At 35.3% G+C, this 22,777-nt stretch overlaps 1 protein-coding gene across 2 annotated transcripts in view; it reads right to left on the bottom strand.

Moving 5' to 3' along the window:
* srbd1 (S1 RNA binding domain 1) overlaps nt 1-22,777 on the bottom strand; it is a 63,458-nt gene that overhangs the window by 19,892 nt on the left and 20,789 nt on the right. For both annotated transcript variants that reach the window (XM_024297220.2, XM_024297219.2), the window contains 4 exons: nt 21,485-21,575; nt 21,249-21,356; nt 8,397-8,488; nt 5,608-5,690 (listed from right to left, as the gene is read on the bottom strand). In XM_024297220.2, coding sequence (XP_024152988.1) covers nt 5,608-5,690; nt 8,397-8,488; nt 21,249-21,356; nt 21,485-21,575 — 374 coding nt within the window. The remainder of the gene's footprint in view (nt 1-5,607; nt 5,691-8,396; nt 8,489-21,248; nt 21,357-21,484; nt 21,576-22,777) is intronic.

The raw sequence follows: 22,777 nt of genomic DNA, 5'->3' as shown, positions 1-22,777 counted from the left end.
AATTATTTTGATCCAAATTATCCCCTGTACGTTTAACCCCTTAATCATTTGGTTTGTCGCATATTTGAGACAACAGGCATTAAAGGGTCTTCCCATACCCGAAACATAATAAATTCAAACTTAACCACACTACTAGAATATTGTAAGCCATTTTTAATATTCAAAGGGGAAAAAAATCATTTTTCTGTTCAGGCTTTTATCATTTTCACATTGACTGTTGAACTGAACCACATCTGCAAGGTTACTTGAAGGTCACATTTTTCCTGACTGACAACTCGCTGGAAGCCTCTGGGAAAGCACTGTAAATTCTCTGCTTTGTACATTTGGCTGAGATTCAGTGACTGTAGATAACTGTGTATGTTAGTGCACGATTGTGTAAGTGATTGTTTGGCAGGAAGTTGTGTCAAATTCATTAGTTAACTCTGACAAAAGTTGGGGAAATATAAAACCATTTTATTGCCATCGTATAACTTTCTGGTTTTGATTTATAACAGGTAATTAACAGATTTATTATGTTTAAATTAAGACAGAATCGCTGAAAAGATTCCAAATGAAACTAAAGGAACTGAACGAAGCACAAAACAAAAAGTTAATTCCTTTTGCTTTTATCAAGAAAAAATTCTCTATAATTTCAGTGACTTTAAGAAACCAGACAAATTATCAGCAAAAAAATGTTATTAAACTGTTAAAGAATTGTCTTCTACATGTGCAAGTACATTAGATGTATTTAGCTTCCACTTTAACAAATAAAAAAGTTGAATTCCACAACTGATCAGTTCTTAAACAGCCAGTTTTTCCCACGCCTCAATCCGTCAAAGTAACCATCAATCACTGTCGAGCCTCCCTCTCATGCTCATTTGCCGTGTCTGTTCATGTCTCCCCTGTAGGCACTGAATGATAGAAAGCCCACACAGGACAGAAACAGCATTAAAAAGGGGCTTTGCTTGCCCCCGAGCTGAAGACGAAAAAGGAACCCGGAAAGTCTTTTTACACAAGACCAGCAGGTCTGGACAGCTTGACATCATTGCACAATCGCATTTTGTATTTATTACTTTAGTACTTGGATCTAATTAAGATCATAGAGAGATGGTCATTCTTTTTTTTTTTTTACACAAAAATCCTGTCTCTCTAGTACGACTATTAGGGCCACCAAAAAAAAGGAATATTAGAAGTTTTTTTCTCGTAAATTTACGACTTTTAATCTCGTAGATGTACGACTTTTCTCGTAAATTTACAATTTTAAATCTCGTAGATGTACGACTTTTTTTCTCGTAAATTTACGAATTTAAATCTCGTAGATTTACGACTTTTCTTCTCGTAAATTTACGAATTTAAATCTCGTAGATGTACGACTTTTTTTCTCGTAAATTTATGACTTTTAATCTCGTAGATGTACGACTTTTTTTCCCGTAAATTTACGACTTTAAATCTTGTAGATTTACAAGTTTTTTTCTCGTAAATTTACGACTTTAAATCTCGTAGATGTACGACTTTTTTTCTCGTAAATTTACGACTTTAAATCTCGTAGATGTACGACTTTTTTCCCGTAAATTTACGACTTTAAATCTCGTAGATGTACGACTTTTTTCCCGTAAATTTACGACTTTAAATCTCGTAGGTTTACGAGTTTTTTCTTGTAAATTTACGACTTTTAATCTCGTAGATTTACGAGTTTTTTCTTGTAAATTTACGACATTTAATCCCCTTAATTTACGTGATTAAAAGTCGTAAATTTAGCCTGTGACTTTTAAAGTTATAAATATACGACTTTATTCTCGTAATTTAGTAGTTACGACTTTTTTCTCGCAAATTTACGAGATTTAAAGTCGAAATTTTAAAAATATTTTTTTCTTTATGAAGTGGCCCTAATACTCCGTCGTACTCTAGAATCTTTACATACATGTATAAAAATACAGTTGATATTAGTTTCTATAGTGACAGAGACCCGCCACTGCAGCAAATAATAATAATAATAATGACAATAATAATATTAATAATAAGTGTGCAAATAAAAATAAAAGCTACAAAAAACAAGAATATCTGCTACAAATAAAAAAAATCACTGCTGTAAAAAAAGGGAGAGTGCAGAAAATAAAATAAATTATGCAATAAAAAGGTTCCAACAAAAGTGGATTAACAGGGATCCTTTTTGATCAATTCAATTATTTCCTTCTTGCAAAATCCTGTTTTCTTCCTCTGTTACTTCTTAGTTTGCTTTACTGACCACAACAATAACATCCCATCTTCAAAAGAAAGATGTTCACAGCATAGAACTGCTTAAACAAAGTAGGCTGTTACCTTAAAACTGACCAAAAATAAATTCATAACGAGTCAAGCTGTCCAACTAAGAAGCATCATAGAAAAAAACGAGCTGAAGAAATGGAAGACGCAAGGCAAGCAGAAGCATGGAAATACTATCAAAAAACTGAAGGAAAAATATGGAGATTGGCTGATGAAGACGGGGAAAGAGTGACAGTTTCTTTAATATCCGGCTGGTGGGCAGTGCTGTCTCACACGGCGAAGTGTGTAAGTGTGTGTCTTTGTGTATATTTTCCAGTGGCTGTTGGGGATTGCCCAGCTGTTAACAGACTTTTACACAAATACACAGAGTTACACGAGCTTGTATGATAGGCTAATTCTGCCAAGTCTTAAAAATAAATGACACGTTTGTCTGTGTAGGTGCTCAGATCTTTAATAGGAGTCATTTTTGAATGCACTGTACTGTTTTAACTTTTAGTTAAAAAAAAAAAAAAAAACTAACACTGGCATCTTGCAATATTGGTAACCAGCAAAAATTGCCAGCCGGCAGTGATATAGTGAAAACCTTGTTCCCACACCAATACTTACATTCAATCCGATTTTAATGGGCCTTACTTTTTCAGCCCTCGGCTCATTTCCGCCTTTCTCTCAGAGCTGTCACTCAATGGGTCAGCAACGGGAGAGAAAAAGAGCGCCTGCTGTGCCAGCTGTCTAGAGTTACATCTGTCCTGATGCGTGGTGAGTCTAATGGCAATAAACTTTCAGAAGGCTCAAACTGCCAGTGACTCACACAAAAGAGCAGATATGCATGAGTGAAGATTTCCCACACAGGCATTCATCCCAACACCCATGCATATGAGGCAAAATGAACACCCAGGCATTAATTCTGTGAAGGAAAGTGAGCGTGAGTGTGTTTTTTCTTAACTCACACAAACCTAAACAATGTCCCATCTCATATCTGTCAGCGAGCAGAGTTTATTTACTCGGTTATATTATCATTTGTTGACCTAGTCACATGATCTGACAGCAAAAGGTGCAGAGCTCTGGACACCCCAGAGAGTCTGTGCAGAATGTGACGAGAGACAAGGACCTGTTATCCAACACACTTAAAACACACATGCACAAAACCAATTGCACCGAAAAAAAAAAAAAAACCTGCTCATTTTTACTCTCGTATTTCATTTTCTTCCTCCACACACTTTCATCTTTCCCTTTAACTTTTGTCCCCATCTGCTGTTCTTTTTAACTTCTTTGTCTCTTTTTTTCTTTCCTCCAAAAGAAGAAAAAAAAAGTTTTTTTCTCTAAGACAGAAATATAGACCAACAAGTGAAGTACAGAATAAATAACTAAATTGAAGCAAAACTGAGCTGCTTCCCTGTTAAGGATTCCTCTTAAAGCACATGTGTCAAAGTCAAGGCCCTGGGGCCGGATCCGGCCCTCCAGGTAATTCTATCCGGCCCTTCAGACCATTTTATTTTTCTGTTATTAAAGCCCTTATTTTTAACTTGTATAATTTTGACAAAATATATTTTTAAGGAGAGTAAAATATTGAAAGTTATTTAAGGTTGAAATTGATTTATTCTGGAATATAATATAATATTTCTGCCTTTTTATTATTCATAATTATGAAAAAAGTTACAGTTTTGAAGTTTTAAAAATTGGCATTCTGCTAGCTTTTTGGACTATTTTGACACTTACTAAGATTTTTTTAGGCTATTCTTGAGTTTAGCCAATGTTTCAGCAACATGCTTGCTGTTTTAGCTAATTTAGGCTTTTTTTAAGTGTTTTAGGCTGTTTTGGCATTTAGCTAATATTTCAGCTACATGCTAGATTTTTTGGCTAATTTAGGCTTTTTCAGTTTTTAGGATATTTTGAAGTTTAGCTATTTTTCCAGCTACATGCTAGTTTTTTAGTTTAACCAAAGGTTTTTTTTTTTTTTAGTTTTTTATGCTAATTTAGCATTTAGCTAATATTTTAGCTGGCTATCAGCTTCAAGTTTTCAGTTATCAACTTTAGCATTTTTAGCCATCCATTCCAGCATCTTCAGCGGCCAAATTCAGCTTACACATTCACACATTATTGCCAGTGATGCCACATATCTAGTTCAAAATTGTGCTAAAAAGATACGGCTTTAAAGTTTCAAAATTTTATTTTTAGAGTTTTCAATAAATATTTATACTGTTCGGCCTGCGACATGAGGTGTATTTTGGATTTTGGCCCCTTGTGGGATTGAGTTCGACACCCCTGACTTAAAGCCTTTTTGGCACTGATATTTTCAGTCAAATTCATACTATTTCTCATTTTCCAAACAAATCAATTAAAAAACGTTTTTAATGTATGTTTGTATATATTTTGTTTTTACTCTTATTAAGGCCCTCTTTCTTTTTGTTTTAGAAATCATTGAATTGTGAAAGGATTTTCTCCCGCAGCCTCGCTCAATGATGAAATGAGCTTCACATCCTCAGAAACAGGAATTCTGCCACTTAAACATGACGCCTCAGAATTAGTCTCCCCAGGAAAAAAAGACAGGATCTTTCCATTGGAAGTGGTTTGGACATCTGGCGAAAATGCCACCCGGACACCTTTCTGGTGGGGTGTTACAGGCATGTCCAAAGGGGAAGGAGGCCCCGGACACCCTGGAGAGATCATATCTGTGGCCTGGGAAAGCCTCAGTATCCTCCTGGTAGAGCTCAGCCCAGCAGAAAAGAAAAGAAAGATACGACATTTTCTTGCTTTGGAAACTTTAACCTTTATTTTTTTTTAGCTTTTTCTTGAATTTGTAGCCTTTTTTGTTGCCAGTTTTTCCTCCCCTCATACCAGTTTTTCCATGGAGTTTTCATACACTGAAATTGATACTGAACTCATAATAGCTGAGTTAAATAATAGCCACACTTAAGTGGTTCTATTTTCTTTAAATACTTCTGATGTAAGCTAACTTTTCCCAAACATACGGATAGAGAGCAGCTGTTAGATAAGCAAAAACAAAAGGTCATGCCTGATCTCCATTAATTGAACTGGTACTCACCAACATCATCTGTTGTCACAGCAAGTTTACTGTTTTTTCTCTTTTCAACCAATTTAAAATTTCTTTCTCTATATATCATATCTCCCGCTAGTATCCACCTAATAGCTAAATATCCATTTTGCCCAATTGGGTTTAGTAGAATTATATTAAAACTCTCAACTTTGTCAAGCAAACATTGAACAAAAGGTCTTAATTGAAGTCTTTCAACAAAGTGGTTTGTTTAAAATTGTTGATAATTTTGACCTCCTGCTGAAGCATAAATGTTCATTGAAGGAGAGAATGCAATGGGTTTAGTCAGTAGTAGAAACAGAGGGAAGACTTACCTGATACGTTCCAATCCCTATGTGTTTAGGATCAATCTTCACCAGCTCCCCCAGTGGATCCTGAACCCGTCTTCCGATGGAGACTACACACGTGCACACAAACACACGAGTGAGACTCAATTATGTGATTTTCATGTCCTGGCAAGTGAACTCAGTTATTAAATATGCAAATGTATATTATTTGAAATGACTGGATATGCAAATTATCTTAATTCACATGGAGAGCCCGAGGGCGAGACAAACCTAATTGTGAGTCCTAAGAGCTAAAGCTGGGTTTTAACTGGAGTCTTGGCACCTAATATTTAGCTTATTGATAAATCTGCTGGAGGTCGGGCCGTGAAACCTCAAACTAGCAAACCTAAAACCATCAATTCATCAAAGAAAACGTAACCAAATGGGAAAATATTGTCACCCGATACTACTAGCAAAACAAAACAGAAAAACAAAGAGCAAATACCTCCTAATAGTGCTTTAAATGGGTCATATAAACAGTAGCAGCAATTCAGTGCCATTATCAGGCAAAACAAACCACTGAATTTCAAACGTAGGGATGTCAAACAATTGCAATTCATTAATTACAGACATTTTGGTGTGTTTTTAAATTTTTTTCGAGTCGAACAATTACGTCTGTGTTAATGCACACCCAGAACTGCATTATCCCGCTCACACCATGATCATTTACCAAAAAAAAGATATATTAAATAATGATTAAAATGATAAAAATAAAGCATTCTGGACCTTTTTTGTTTGTTTGTTTGTTTTCTTAGTTGGTCATGATAAAAAAATACCCCTTGGTGGTCTAAAAGTAAAGGTGGAAGTCTATTATAATAAAAAACTTTTTTTTTTTGTTGTATTCTGATCTTTTAATGTCATGAATTTAAATGAAAATACCTCAAATTGAGGTTTTTCACAGCAATTGTTAACTTAAAATATTGCGATTAAAATAGATTAATTAAGCACAGGTCACGATTAATTGATCGCACAGAAAAATGAATGGAATGACAGCACTAGTCAAATTATTTCAGCAATACTGCGACTGCAACATTGACTACAAGGACAAATGCGCCAAAAATGAAAATCACAAATTGTGATTTTTGTGGTAATGTAGTTTCATTAAATTCTTTTTTCTCTGTAAGGAGTAGGAGACGCGTGACGAGTGAATCCATGGACATTTGGAAACAACATATTCAAATATTTGTCACTTGTTGTGCTTTGGGTATAACGCCAACCTGTCAATACCGGATCAAATTCCAAAGTCTAAACATAGTTGAACAGAATGGGAGGTGATGTTCCCCATTCTTTTTAATTGGAACAGTTTTTATATTTGCTGTTTTTGCCAACCTAGACAAGACATGGGCTCGTCTAACTCTGACTTTTCTGAAAATGGGTCAACTAGATGGGGACAAAGTTATCAGTTATCTACTGAAGTTGTCTGGGATCATTTAGAATTTAGCTTCTATTTTAAAACAAAAACAAAAGCATTCAAAATGAAATATGACTGACCAAAAACCTATGGCTTACAGTTTATCCGTTTCCTTGACCTTCAAGCTCCACTCCTTGTCAGATGTGTGTACAATGTGTGTCCATTTAAAGCTTAGAAATTTGTGTAGATGTAATTCTTTGCATGACATGTGTCAGATTTATATCTCCAAGGAGGAAAAGACAAAGCAGAAGAAAAGGATGGGATATAAAAGAGGGAGTATGTCTGGAATCAATGGGTCCTCTCTCTCCTCCGGCTGCAGCAGGAGGCTGCTGCCTGAGATAATATTTAGAGAGGGATGAAGTTTCAACCTTAACCTTGCTCAGTACACCAACAGACCTCTCCAGCACTCTTTCCATTTTCCCTTTGTCTCTGACTTTCTGCCAAGTCCTCTCGGCGAGGAGATGAGTTGTAAAGGCAGTCCAGCAGAACTTCTCCACTATTCAGTTTATGAACCAAATATAGTACTATCAAAATGGGAGGAAGTTATGGTTTTTATTAAAAAGAAAGTGAGAGGAACTGAAAGAAACAAGAAAGTCTTAATGCTAAAATAACTAGTTTTTTTCTATTACCACTAGGGGTCCTGATCACTCCACAAAAGTATAGAAACGTGTAATCTGGTTAGAGATGTACCACCTCTAAATTTAAAAAGGATTAGCGATAATAACAAAGGGTGCGTCTTGTACAATTTCCGCTTCTTTGCACGTCGACAAATTTGTTTGAAGAAAGCAGACAGATTTGTTTTGATAGCATGATCCCTTTCAACAACCTGTTTAATCCTTTTATCAATAGAAGTTACTACATGCAAAATAATCTTTTGCAAAGTCAACAATCTTTACATTCTAAAATCAATGAATTTAAGTGAATTCTTTGAGTGAAAAAAATAGCAATCACAACATTTTTGAGGGAGCTGTTTGAGAAACCAATAGAACATGTGTCAAAGTCAAGACCAGATCATTTTATTTTATCGTTATTAATGTCTGATGTTATCTTGCTCTTATTGTATAACTTGCATAATTTTGACAAAATATTTGTTATGGTTTAAGGTGATTTATTCTGGAATACTATTTTTGCCTTTTTATTATTCATAATTATGGTATAAATCACATTTTAAAGTTCAAAAAATGTACTTTTAGAGTGTTCAATAAATGTTTATCCTGTTCGGCCCGCCACCTAAGGTGTGTTTTGGATTTTGGCCCCCGACTTAAGGTGTGTTTTGGATTTTGGCCCCCGACTTAAGGTGTGTTTTGGATTTTGAACCCCTGTTCGATTGAGTTTGACACCCCTTCTATCTGGTTTCATGATGTACCTGCACTTCTTAGGTTAGGGTCCAAGTCTGGCATCTCTTTGACTGCCTCGGCGCTCACGCTGTAGATGGAAGCTCCTGCCTCGTTAGTAATACTGGGAAAAAAGGAAGATATTTTATTCTGGAGAAAAGTTGGAGAAAAAAAATAGAATCGAATAGATACTTTATTACAGACTCACAGTACATTTGCCACAAAAACACAACAGATTAAAGACGTAAGAATATAAGTAAATAAACACTCGTGATAATTCAAGTATAAAAACCAATAAAACAAGTATCTTAAAAATAATAATAATATTTTATAATAATATATTAGCAAAGAGATATATTAAAACAGACTTATCCAGTCATAGATTGAGAGAAGGGACGGGTGTTGAAGAAACAAACTCAAAAAGACGAGTTAGGGGGAAAATGGTCAGACAGAATGTCAAAAACTCTTACTGTATCTCCTCATGCAGGTGCAACATTTAATACATATTTTCTCTTTGTCTTCTATCAAGAATGTGTCCCAAATACATTAATGACAAGTAAACAGGAGCCACAAATACCAAATTCTTACAGATTTAATTAGGCAGTGGGTTTTAAAAGCACACCGTATTTTTAAACATAAATGTTGTGTAGACTACTTAAACAAATGAATAGATGACACTTTCAAAAAGGCTTCTTTTTTGCAAACATGACATTGGACTCCTCTGAGTGCAATTTATGGGACAAGACTGCCATCTAAAGGTCACTCGGGTCCACTGCTGTGTTATTTGTATTACTATTTGAGTACTCATCAAAACACGTTGATTGTTTATAGTGATAAAACCTTAAAACTGCTCAGGTTAAAGCTATTTTTGAGCTTCATTTTCATATTTGTGCTTCCTACTTTTATGTATATTTATTATAAAAAAATGTTTTTGTTCTAAGACAAATATTTTTTATAAACCTTTAGAGTAACAAGCATAATATAGCCAATTATTATTTAGAAATGTAAAATATTGGTTTTATAGAGTTACATTTGTTAGTTTTGGTAAAATTACTAATAAAGATAAAATGAACCTCTGTGGCCATTTCTGTCTTATGTTTAATTTCAGTTTATTAGTGAATGGATTCACTAAAATGCTTGTCACCCTTTCACCACACAGTGGCAGTCTCACAATAAAACATACAATGCTGACAACCCATAGCTGAACCTGTCATTTTGCTTTTTTTCCTCCTGTTCTCTCAAGTGGATAGTAAAACAGGAAAGAAAGCAAAAGAAGCTTCCTCAGGGCCAATCAATATGACAGTGAGGTCAACAACACCTCCCCTGTGTCCAAATGTAAGACCTTTTGCGGTGTGTCAGCACTCACGCACACAAATACAAACTATCCCAGAGGGCTCGACTCAGCCACAACAACCTTGCCAATAATAAGTCTCTCGTTAATGAGGAGTGGCAGAGGCCTTCTGATGAAAATCACATTTAAATGAACTCGTCTACCCTCACTCCTATCCTCTCTCTGTCCCATTTTCTCAATTCATCCCTTTCTTCGCCCCCACTGTTTCTTTTTGTCAGCTCCCTAACCATCGTGCTGACAGCTGACATATCGCCATGGTGACGTTGCTAACAAGCACTGGCACATGACCTTCAAAGAAGTGAGAGAAAGCTGGTCATTAATTTGAGACAGAAAAAGATAAACATATAACAAGTAGGGGGGAAATTCTGTCTGTTTAGAGCAAATATATATATATATATATATATATATATATATTATATCTTCAAATACTACAGAAAAAAAAATGTGAACAAAATAAAAACTTTTAAATAGCAAGCAAAAATCCAACGAAATAAGACAGCTGAACTAAAACAAAAATATTTCCCAGCACTTCAGGAGATTAAATAAAAAACAAGACTTTAAAGAGCACAAAAGAGAAAAAAAAGAGAAAAGGGTGTCCACCAGCTCCTATCACGTCCAACTTAATTAAAGCCTGCTGCTGGGGCATCTCAGTAACATGGCTGTCATAGATACAGCTCTGAGCCCTCACCGCCACAGCATCCATGACTGTCACCACAGAGAGGGCAATGCCCTGGCAGACAACAGAAGGTCGTCTGAAGTTAGATGGTCAGTGTATGGACAGATATGCAAACACGCAGTAAGATCCAAAGTCAGTGGTCGCCTCTCGGTGTAAAGTGAGGACTTCTGGCCCTGTAGGTTTATTGCTTATTTGTACTCTCCTTTTGCTCTCTTGATTGCAAGAGCACAGAAACAAAGGCCTGCCTTTAGCCCCGTCCCATCCTGGGGCAAAGTCACAAACTGGCTCCCTAATCTGTCCCTTGTACCAATTGTGTTTAAGACACAGCCTCAGGCTTGACAAAAATGTGCACATTATGACCGACTCTCTGCTGCCCCTCAAGAAAATGAACAATGAAAGAGATAGATACACAGTGTGATACTTTATTATAGCCCTCAGGCTCCCACTGCTGCTATTTAAATTTAAACAATCATCAGGCCCAGGATTCAGTAACGAGCAAATAAATAAATAAATAAATAGAAGTTTTTTTTTTTTAACTGGAAAGTTACAGTAGTGTCTCTTACAAAACTGCATTCTTTGGCTAAGTTTACATACACCTCAAGTATCACATATAGACATGGGAAACTCTTAACTGATCAATTCAGTTTAAATACAATACGGTTTTTTATACTTAAATATTTGTATTTATCTTACAGTATTTAATTGTGCTTAGAATGTTAACAATTTAATTTGTTGAGTAGGACATCGTACCAACAAATGTTAATGTAAACTAGAAAAATTGAATTAGCTGTGATAATGCTCTCTGTTGAATGTACTCACTGAAGATTAATGTCCTGAATGGGCTGAACGTTTTGATACCACAATATTGCAGAGGTTTCAAGTTGCCCAAAGAATTGGAAGAATAATTTAAAAAAAAAATCACGCAAAAATTGCTGAAAGTCATAAATTGTGTAAAATTAAACAATACCAAAAGTACAAGCATGAATGTCCCGAATGTGCTGAACATTTTGATACCATACTTGCATAATGTGCAAAAAGTGCACAAAAAATTTGAAGATTTTGGTGGAAAAACGTTTAAAAATTGTGTAAAATCTTGAATTGCATGAAATTTGCGAATACCCATAGTACGAACACGAATGTGCTTAATGTGCTGAAAATTTTGATACAAAGATTGTAAAAACTGCTTAAAGTTTGAAGGATTTTTTACGTGTCAAAAAGTGTACAGAAGTGTGAATAAATAATAATCATAACGAAAAACAAGATCACAATGGAGTGAATGCTTACAAAACAACAAGCAAAAAAGAAATATTCCATTTCAATTCAGTTTAATTTATTTAGCCCAATATCACAAAAAATGCCTCATTGGGCTTCAATACAAAATAAAAATTCGTGTGAAACTCAAACTGATGAGGTAGCTTCTTTTAGTGCAGGATACTATTATTCCCAAATAATTTTAAGGCTCAGGTCTGCACTTTAACTTTAGTTGATGAGGGTAAAATACACACACACGAGAACCTTTTAAAACTCTCCAGTACTTTGAGCAGAATAAAACCAAAACTGCTTAAATACTACCAGTTTATCTAGAAAACATCAGGAAAGCTCCATTTATATCAACAAAAAAGCCTTTCCCAATTCATTTTTCAAACTTTATTTATACATATTAATCAAAAATAAAATTAGATGAGAGGAATTGAACCTACTGCATGACTCAACAGATCATTTAAGGTCTGACCTGTCTTAGAGACCACTTCCAAGAGGAAATGGGTGGTATCCATCAACGTCAAATAGTCACGGAGTGATTCAAGGAACATTAAACAATATTTTCACACGTGGAATGACTCTAAGAAATGTGATGAAAAACACTGTCAAGAGCAAAAATACCCATTTCATATTTTACTTTGGAAAAATAAATATGAAGAAGTTAAATAAAACAAGTGTGTGCTGTCATCTTTTTATACAGAAGTCCTTGTAATGCATTCTTTAGTTTTTAAATTTTTGAAACACTTGGGTTGGTCTGGCTTAACTAAATTTAAAAAACAGGTATAAATGGAAAAATGTATATTATATATATATGTATCCTAACTATATTACCAACTTTCTCTGTCCAAGCTGATCAAACAGCTTGAGTCTATTGTTCAGTCAGCTGCAAAGCTTGACCTCAAGCAAAAGAATTGAGGGATGTGCCATACCTCCCTCATTCGCACACACTCAAACACACACAGACACACGTCGGGTCTATAGAGGATGACATTTTTCACAGAGAAAAGCGTCCAAATGGCAGGTGTCAGGGGCCGTCAGTCTCTATTGAGGCGCTAGAAGGCAGGCAGGCAGCCGCACACACGCACAGAGTCCAACTGTTGGTGTTAGGTGTGTCTGAAAAGAGCAAAGCCTCACAGACACTCACATCATTCTGGTAGTAAGAAAGACATGTTCCTCAAACACACAACCATATACACAGCAAACACACACATTACATGTCACACAAACTCATCACAAATGTTTGTCAAATGAAAAACCATCACAGGGAACGCTGTAACCCGAGGGGATGATGGGAGATGAAAGGAGGGAAAGAAGAAGGGACAAGAGTTTGCCACCAGAAAGGCTTGAAACGGGAAGGGAGGGGGTAGAGGCTGATAGGGAGAAGACTGGCGGATATTTACCGCCTATCACCTGCAATTGCCAAATACAAGTTGTAGGACTCAGTTAATTAATCAAAGCAAGCGATCAACAGAACTTTACATTTAGAAAAAAAACAATTTTTGTCTCATCAGTTATAGAATTGATCATATAATTTAACTAACAATTCAAGTTGCATAAAAGGATTTAAGACAAAAAAATCACAAGTGAAGAAATACATTTGTACAATGAAATAAAAAGCAGCAATAGAAGAATTAGAAGAATAGAGACAATTATACAAAATATACATAATATAATATATATAAAACACATATACATACATATATACAAATATATACACCTACACATACACACCCATATATATATATATATATATATATATATATATATATATATATATATATATACATAGACATACATACATAAACACATACATATATAAATTTATTTGTTTAATTTATTTTAATAAACATGTAGTGTTATCATAAAAAAGATAACAGTGTTCCCCCGTTATTCGAGGAGATTAGGGACAGAAGGCATCCGCGAATGTGCCAAATCCGCGAATACGGAGATTCCCCCACCCCCGCAGCCAAAGGATGTCTGTTACCAATCCATACTCATTAAAAACACTTAAGAGTTTTTTTTTTTTTTAATTTAGAGCAAGAGTCTCTATGCTACTGCAGCCGCAACGACAGCGTAGTTACATTATAATGCACATGAGTAGTGTCTCATGTCCTTTAAAATCAGGAGCATGTGCTTCCTCCATCAAATAATAAACATCTGCTGCGGATGATAATTATCCTCCACGATTGTTCTTCAGCAAATCAGATCGGATTGATAAGAGTTACTTGGATAATGGTTACCAAAAGAAAATTTGTTTGGTTGAAATCAACTTGTATGTGATATACAGTTGCTTAATTTTAGCATTTATTGACACAAAAGTTGCATTACTATTCAAATAAAGTTTTTATGTCCTAACCTTTCAAAATATTGTCACTGTTACTGTCTTGGGATATATAAATTGAGATATGTATCGTATCGTGACATGTGTATTGTGATATGTATCGTGACACGTGTATTGTGATATGTATCGTATCGTGACACGTGTATTGTGATATGTATTGTATCGCCAGACTCTTGCCAATACACCCCACTACTGCTCCATTCTGTCTGATTGCATCAGAACATCTGCAAAAATCAAGCTTCATTAATGCCGACTTACATGTATTTGTTTGACCAAAGATCAGCTGTGATCAGTATTTCACCAAAGTTTCCAACTATTTTCTATGTAGTAGGGTGATAGCGTAAAAAGTACTCCTTTTTGATCCAATGAGTCAGAGCTTCGCGATTCCCTGTGTCCAAAAAAAGACATTTTCCTCATTAAGATTCAAGGTTTGTTTAGTAAAAAATAAAAGAAAATCCTTCTGTTGTTCTTATTTACCCATTTGAGCATTATAGTAAAATACACATTTTTAATGGTCTGTCTTATAAGAGCAGGTTGGAACACAAAAAACTCTCTCTGTGACTTACTTTTATCATCTTAAATATTTTAATAAATAAACAATTTAGTTAATTTTCTTCACAAAATAAACCAAGAGCAAAAGAGAGGCCTTTCTATGTCTGTAAATTATTTTGCCTCCCTTTGTGTTCAACCTTTAACCTTCATAGAGGCCTAAATCCCTGGATCTCACCCAGTCATTTGGCCCTGCCACTGCATGTTCATCACTCTCTTAGCTTGGCCCTTGGAGAATGCCTGGACACAGGGTATGACAGGGGATACAAATACCCGCACCACATCGAGTCATAAATACAGTCTCCACCACTGTCCCTCCAGCTCCATCAGCTATCCAGTAATCATGATCTCATCCTAACTAGAGTGAGCTAGAGGGCAGAGCAGTCAAGGACTCTAGCCTGTGTGTCAATAAAAGCAGTTATTAATTTGTTGAAAAATATTAAAGACTACGTGTTTAACTTATTCAAGTTAAGACCATTAAGAATCACTTGTGGGCCTTACTAAAAGATAAGAGGGATCGGATTACCTCCAGGAACAACAGAACAAGTGGTCTAAAAATTGGATGTCATTTCTATCTGCCTAAAGCTGTGGTCACAGTGTGTGTATCATCACAAGTGCCGATAGACCTCCCCGACCTTACCCCACATAATGCTGTCCTCTGATATCATTTCCATCAACAGTTTCAGACAACTTGTCATCGGTGATGCTCGCAGCCCGAAACACAAAAGGGTGCAGATCACTGTTCATTTCCAGCACCATCAGAAATGGCATTTTTAAAGTTACATAACAGTTTAAGCAATCAAAAACAAAGTTAGAACAAGAGTTGAGTTTTAAAAGAAAATAAATCAGAAATTAATTTGGTTAAAGATCGATATTTGTGTAACCCTAAGAAGTTTTACAGAATATTTGTGAATTATAGCATTCACTAGTTTATGCATTAGATCAATGTTTGATCTGTATTTCCTTTAACACACACTGACAAACATTCCTCTGACCATTACCAAATGTCTGTACAAGCTTTGACAAAGCCTGCATGTCCCATTAGTGTTTAAGCTCAATGACGGCCAAGGTCACACGGCGCTATCCTGTCAGGAAATGATAAGAAAAGAAAACACAAGTGCGTGCACACACCTGCAGGCAATAAGAAAGCCATATGGATCCTTATCCAAACACTCTTTGTGCATAAATCTAAATATATATTTGACCAAAATCTGATTTATAAAACTTTTCTGGTCAAAAATGTGGTCGTCTTTAAAGAAAAAGCAGGGAGTCCCTAAATTATTGGGGCACAGCTGTACAGCAAATGACCTAAGGTGCAGTCAGCGAGCGACACTACAGTCAGACAAACCTTGTCAGCTCAATAGTACCTCATGCTGTATAATGTCCTGCAGGATGTTGGCGGCCCATTGTTCAAGTTAATCATGTTGGCTTACTTTGCTGTAAATCTAATCAGTGGTGAAAAGTCAAATCAGGTGGTTTACTCCTCAGTATGGCGGACAGAAAAAAGAAATGGGATTACTATATCTAGCAAATTTTTTTTAATCAAGTTACGTTATTTTGTGTTTGTTATAGTTGAAATATTGATCACTGAAATATTCCGCTCCTTTAATAAACTTTACACCAGCCTAAAAATGTTATGTCATTTAAATATTTAAGTTTTTGTGGCACAACCCTCGACATAAATAGAAAAGGACAAAACAAGGCCATGACGTCACCGATTGAAAATGGTTGTATCGTTTATGGGCACAACTGCTATAGTAAATTGTTCAAAAGTGTTAAAACTCACAAAATCTGTAAGCATTCAAACAGAAATTATGATTACAAAAGTGAAATTTAAATCTGTGCTTAGTATGTATTAACTCCACTAAATTCAATGGTGAAATCAGTTAGATTTTTTTTTTAATACAGTGTCAACCTTGGTTTTCGAGTGGATCCAAGAGTGATAACCTGCAGACATTTGATGATGACATAAAACTTCCTGTCTGGACTTTAAGTCAAGTTAGATATACTGTAGTCTATTACTTGAAAATAACATAATTTAGCCAATCCAAAATAGGATTAAATTAAACTATATTGTCCTTACAGACCAATTCTAGTGAAATTTTGTTTTTAACATGTTCTTGTGGCATTTTTCCCATGATGGAGGACATATACAGAAAAAATTAAGTTTAAAATTACATTTCTGAGTATTGACTTTTCAATCTCTTTTTTAATCTTTTTGTTTGCTTGTGATCCACCATTTGTAGCTTCTACAACCCAAATAAACTATTTTTCAAATGGCATATTTGGGACGGAGAAGCTCCCAGCTCTGCTCTTTACTGATGCATCTACTTGCAGACAAATAGATCCATGAACGTCTTTGTTTTCCTCGTCTGAGCGGGCATCTGGATCAAAAACGTAAAGCTGGATAGCTCCAATATTGTTTGCTGTTTTTGTTGCACGGTAATGTTAGGTTGGGGGTGTGAGGGGCTGTAAGTTAGCAAGAGCACGGAAACATATGGATGACAGGAAGTGAGAGCAGACTTACTCCGTATCAATGGTCTCACCCACATTTCTAATGAATTTCTAATTTGCCGCTCTGCAGAAACTATGTCCTAGAAAACGACACAGGTTTTTTGATTTGGGCTAAACACAGCATAGCATTTTTATACAATATTAATATCACATTTAAATGGAAAAAGGTTGCAGACTTACCAAGACTAATAGGTGATAACTATTGACCTCGCTTACACAAGTTGAATACAAACATGTTTTTTGTACTACTACCAATATTTTCAAATGTTGAAAGTATAGGTATTCTTTATTGATTGTATTAGGATTGTTAAGACTATGGTGGACACTTTTCCGGTCTAACTGTCATTTTAACAAATACACCTGAGTGTTGAGTCATCTGTGTTCATGGCTCAACCATACATATAAAAAAGACATAAAGGAGATTTAGCATGTTAAACACACACATCCATACAAACAAACACAGTACAAGTTAGGATGTCCTGCAGGCTGCCATTTCTGGCTGTCATTCCAGCTGAGCACTCAGGCAAAAGGACAGAAAAGAGGAAGACAGACACATGGCTACGGGTGGGGGAGGAGACGGCGTGAAGGCTTGCAGGGAGACAAGAAGCAGACGGTGTAAATGAGGCTGGGAATTTTAATGAACTACCCAACAGTCGACGCCGACAGAGGAGGCACGTCGAGGGGAGAAAAGTGTTAATGAACTATCCAAACCTGAACATGTAAACAAAGCACAACCATGTCGTACCTCAAACTTCATCACAATTGACTCTGGGAAAACAGCTGTTTTCAGGAGCAGAGTAAGTGGGGTAAAGTAAAAGGAAGTAACCAAACTAACTTAAAAGAACTCGAATGATTGGAAAAAAAAAAATCAGTCACTTTGTTGAACTGCTTTCATCTGCAAAGTTTATGAAAGGTGTGTGATTTTTCTCCCCCAACAACCAAACAAATTAAATGTCATTAAATAAAAAATACTTGAAAAAGACTGTTGAGTATTAAATGATAAAAAAGGGGGTTTTAATCAAAACCAGGCATTCCCATGGAATGCTTCTCCCAAGGCAATCGAGAAGTTGCAAGTCACATTTCAGTTGGTCTAAAGAATACAAATTTTACAACAAACATAAAAACTAGTCAAAAAGTCACTTGAATACAATTCTTGATTTTTAAAAATAAAGAAGTGCACTGTCAATTTTCATGATGTAGCCCATTTTCCATTCCATGATCACAAGCGTTTCTTCAGTGGTAAGTCAGCTCTGGGTCAGTCAGCAGTGAAGTAAACTCTGTTTTCAGCTGCTGTCAATCCTTCAGATCATTTCTCCATCTCTGCTTTGAAATCAACATCATCCTTCAGAATGGGCACTTAAAAAGCCAACGTCTTTCAAAGAAAGCCACAAAGGCAAATAAACCTTTTATAGTTCAATGAAACTGCTGAAAACTGGAAAAAAACACATTTTACTTTCATAGAAAATAAGTCATTTTAAAATAAAAGTATTCTTTAAATTTGATCAAACTGTTTTCTGCATCATTTACAATATTTTCATAAAAAAATGTTTTGATATGTTTAAGATATATTTATGCTGTGTTTTTTAAAATGATTTGCTGTCATCGTAATTAAAACCATTTTATGTTAATTTATTATGTATGTTACAGCAGACAACCCTTTTATAAAGAATTATAACTAGAAAAATTGCATTACCTGCGATAATGATACTGAATACTGAATGTGGTCGCTGAAGATGCTTTGAAAAGTACCAAAAGTACAAGAACGCCCTGAACGTGCTGAATGTTTTGATACCAAACTTGAAGAATTTGCAGAAAGTGCACAAAGAATTTCTTGAAAACTCGCAAAAATTGCATAAAATTTAAGAATGTATAAAAGGTATGAATACCAAAACTACAAGCATGAATGTCCCGAACGTGCTGAATGTTTCGATACTAAATATTGCATCAAGTGCCCAAAGAATTTGAAGAATTTCTTTTTAAAAATTGCAACAACTGCATAAAATTTTAAAATGCGTTAGAGGTGCAAATACCAAAAGTGCAAACATGAATGTACCGAACGTGCTGAACGCGTTGACACCAAACTTGCACATTTGCAGAAAGTGAACAAAAAATCTAAATAATTTCTTGAAAAATTGCGTAAAAATACGTAAAAGGCATGAATACCAAAAGTACAAGCGTGAATGTCCTGACCATACTAAATGTTTTCTAGCCAGAATTTGCAGAAAGCCCAGAAAGAATTTCTTAAAAAAAAAAAAAAAAAAAAAATGTAATTACATTTTGAAATGCATAAAAGGTATGAATACCAAAAGCACAAGCATGACTGTACTGAACGTTTTGATACCAAATATTGCATTGGCATTAAGTGTACAAAGAATTTGAAGAATTTCTTGGAAAAATAAAAAATAACATAAAAATGTAAAATGCGTAAAAGGTATGAACAGCAAAAGTACGAGCATGACTATGCTGAACGCTTTGATACTAAACTTGCAGATTACAGGAAGTACACAACGAATTTGAAGAACTTCTTGAAAAATCACACAAATTGCATACAATTTTAAAACGCAAAAAGTACGACCACGAACCTCCTGAACCTGCTGAGCGTTTTGATACCAAACTTGCAGAAATTACAGAGTGCAAAAAGAATTTGAAAAAAATCCCTAAATCTCGTAAAAATGTAAAATACATAAAAGTTATGAATGCCAAAAGTTCAAGCATGAACGTCCTGAACGCGCTGTACATGATGAAGTTGCTGAACATTTTGATACCAAACTTGGAGATATTGCAGAAAGTGCACAAAGAATTTCAAGGATTTCTTGAAAAAAAAAAAAACGCAAAAATTACGTAAAATATATAAATCCAAAAAAGGTTTGAATAGTACAAACAATAACATCCCGAAAGTGCTCAATGTTTTCATACCAAATATTGCATAGTTATTAGGTGCACAAAGAATTTGAAGATTTTCTAGAAAAATCGCAAAAATTACTTAAACATTTTAAATGCGTAGGTATGAATACCAGAAGTACAATCATGAATGTCCCGACTGTGCTGAATGTTTTGACAGCAATATTATACTGGCATAAAAATGCATAAAGAATTTGAAAAATGTCCCATTGACTAAACATGGAGCTGAAAAATTGCACAAATTACGTAAAATCTTAAAACATTACAGATGGATTCAATGAGAACAAAAAATATATTTTTTTAATTTTAGGACACCAACAAGGCTTATTCTTAATTTAACACCAGTTTAAAAAGTGAGGAAAGGAGGAGGTAAGTAAACATAAAAGAATGCTAACATATTCAAATTATTGTTTGATATTTCTTAGCCTCTACAAGTCAGAGTCCACAGTGAATGCAGTTAAACTCCATTTACTCTTAATAAGAACGACGTTTGAGCATGTACCGTCAGTATAAAATCTTCTAAAAGTTCATAAACTTGCAAAAGTTGTTTTTTATATTGTTTAAATTTGTGTTACTTGCTGAACTATGAAGTTGGGTGCTGGAGGACATTCAGTTTGGACCACATCAAATGCACAAGTCCAACATTCTTATGGTTTGTGAAAAGTGTGGCTGCCAATGGCTACAGAAGAAGTAAAAACAACACAGACATTACTTCAAGATGTGGAACAGCTGCTCTCTGGAAGAGCTCCCGATGGTTGTGAAGGAAAAAGTATCTGTGGACGTGGACCGTTAAAGAAAAAAAATAAGCAAGTGGACATTAACTTAATAAGGGCCCCACTTTTACCGTTTGTGCTCTTGAAAAGGAGAATGTAACTTTAGAGAAAAAAACATAAGCCTTTTACACCAAAGGCGTGACCTCTGAAGTGCACGTATGTGTGTGAACAGCTCGGAGTCGTTTTAGGCTGCGGTCCTACTGCGAACCTCAATTCAACAAACCCACCTGGAACTCAGCGCAGAGTAAAGAAGATGGGGCAAAGAGAGGCCAGTGGTTATTATGCTTGGACCAAAGTTCTGTGCTGTTGTATTCTGAAGATTGGACCGGGTCGGGTTACAGACGCAGCGTGGACCCTAAAACGTCTCTTTAATTGGACTACGTGAAATGAAGTCCAGATGGCTTCAGTAGACATTCACTTTGTCTCACACAGGATCATCTAACTTTTATAGCTCCATATTTTCTAGACATTAAAAGTATAAAAATAGATTTTTTTTAAGTAATAGAATAAAGACTTTACCAGTATGACACATCCAAAGGGTGGAAAAAACGTCTGGCGATAAGGTCGGCGAAGAAGGTCTCTGTTTCTCGACAAGCAGTCCCGTTGCCAATGACGACCTTAGTACAGCTAGAAAGAGAAACAAGAAAAAGACCATCAATGTTAAATTATTTAAAGTCTGTCTCAGATCTATAATATTAACAATACTTTGTCTTTATTATATTCAAGTTCAAACAAAATTAATTTAGCACCAATACCTGTATTTGGTCATAAGGTGGCGCAATTTCTCCGCCTCTCTTTGCTGTCCTGCGTTGTGCAGGTACACAACATCTGTGTGGATAATCTGACCTGAACAGAGATTTTTTAGAAAGATCAGAGCAAGAAAATACAATCTGATTAGAACTAGTGCTGCAACAAACGATTATTTTAATAGTCGACTAATCGGGTCATGTGCAAACTGGATGTAAAGCACACATTTTAACCATCATTAGCTTTAAACTGACTAAAAACTAGATATATAGCATTGAGTGCGATAATGCTAAAATGAATGCTGTAAGCTGAATTTGGCCGCTGAAGATGCTGAAATGGATAAATAAAATTGCTAAAGCTAATACCTAAAAACACTGAAGCTGATAGCCAGCTAAAATATTAGTTAGATGGCAAATTAGCCTAAAAAACTGAAAAAAGCTGTTAGCCAAAAGAGCTAGCATGCAGCTAAAAATTAGCTAAGCTCCAAAATAGCCTAAAAAACTGAAAAAAGCCTAAATTAGCCAAAATAGCTAGCATGTAGCTGAAATGCTAGCTAAACTCCAAAATAGTCCAAAAAACTAGCAGAATACCATTATAACTTTCAATTTTACTACACTCCGACTATATAATATAAAGTAACGACTAATCGACTATTACATTCGCTGTCGACCATTTTAATAGTCGATTAGTCGACGAATCGTGGAAGCCCAAATTAGAACTCTTGATGATAGTGGCAGACAAATGAACAAAGTAGCAAAGTTCAAACGATAAAAATGAATCAACCATCAAACGCCTCCTAATAGGCTTTATCCTTAATACCAGAAATGTTTCAAGAGCTTCTTCCAAGTCTAAGAATAACCTGTTAACTGACAGGCAAGACCTGTTTCAATGTAACGCCAGTTCTGACACCTGATACAGGTGAGTTTGTCAGTTGTGAACATGTATGCATGACTCGTGGCAACACAAGTTTACGAGAGGGTGTGACAGAAATGCACGCACACACAGTCAGTAAAGCAGACAAATAAAGCTAGCACGCACATTTATGTATGAATACACACTCAAAAGAAAATAAACCACTTATTTTTGGCACCATTGTCTTTTATTTTCTATTTGATACTGAATTTAAAAAAACTGAAATGTTGTCAAAATGCTATTTCTAATATTAGTCGTTTGGTGTAAATTATTTTTGTCTTTTACCAATATAAAAAATTACATTATCTTAGTTGTATTTTCACACAGCAAATTTGAGCAGGAAAATGATTTTATCTGGATTTAAAGGGAACTCTTGAGAACCATGCAGT

The sequence above is a fragment of the Oryzias melastigma genome, linkage group LG15, assembly GCF_002922805.2.
Source record: "Oryzias melastigma strain HK-1 linkage group LG15, ASM292280v2, whole genome shotgun sequence".
Classification (NCBI taxonomy): domain Eukaryota; kingdom Metazoa; phylum Chordata; class Actinopteri; order Beloniformes; family Adrianichthyidae; genus Oryzias; species Oryzias melastigma.
Note: the sequence above shows the minus strand (reverse complement) of the source record. Positions and strands in the feature narration are given on the sequence as shown.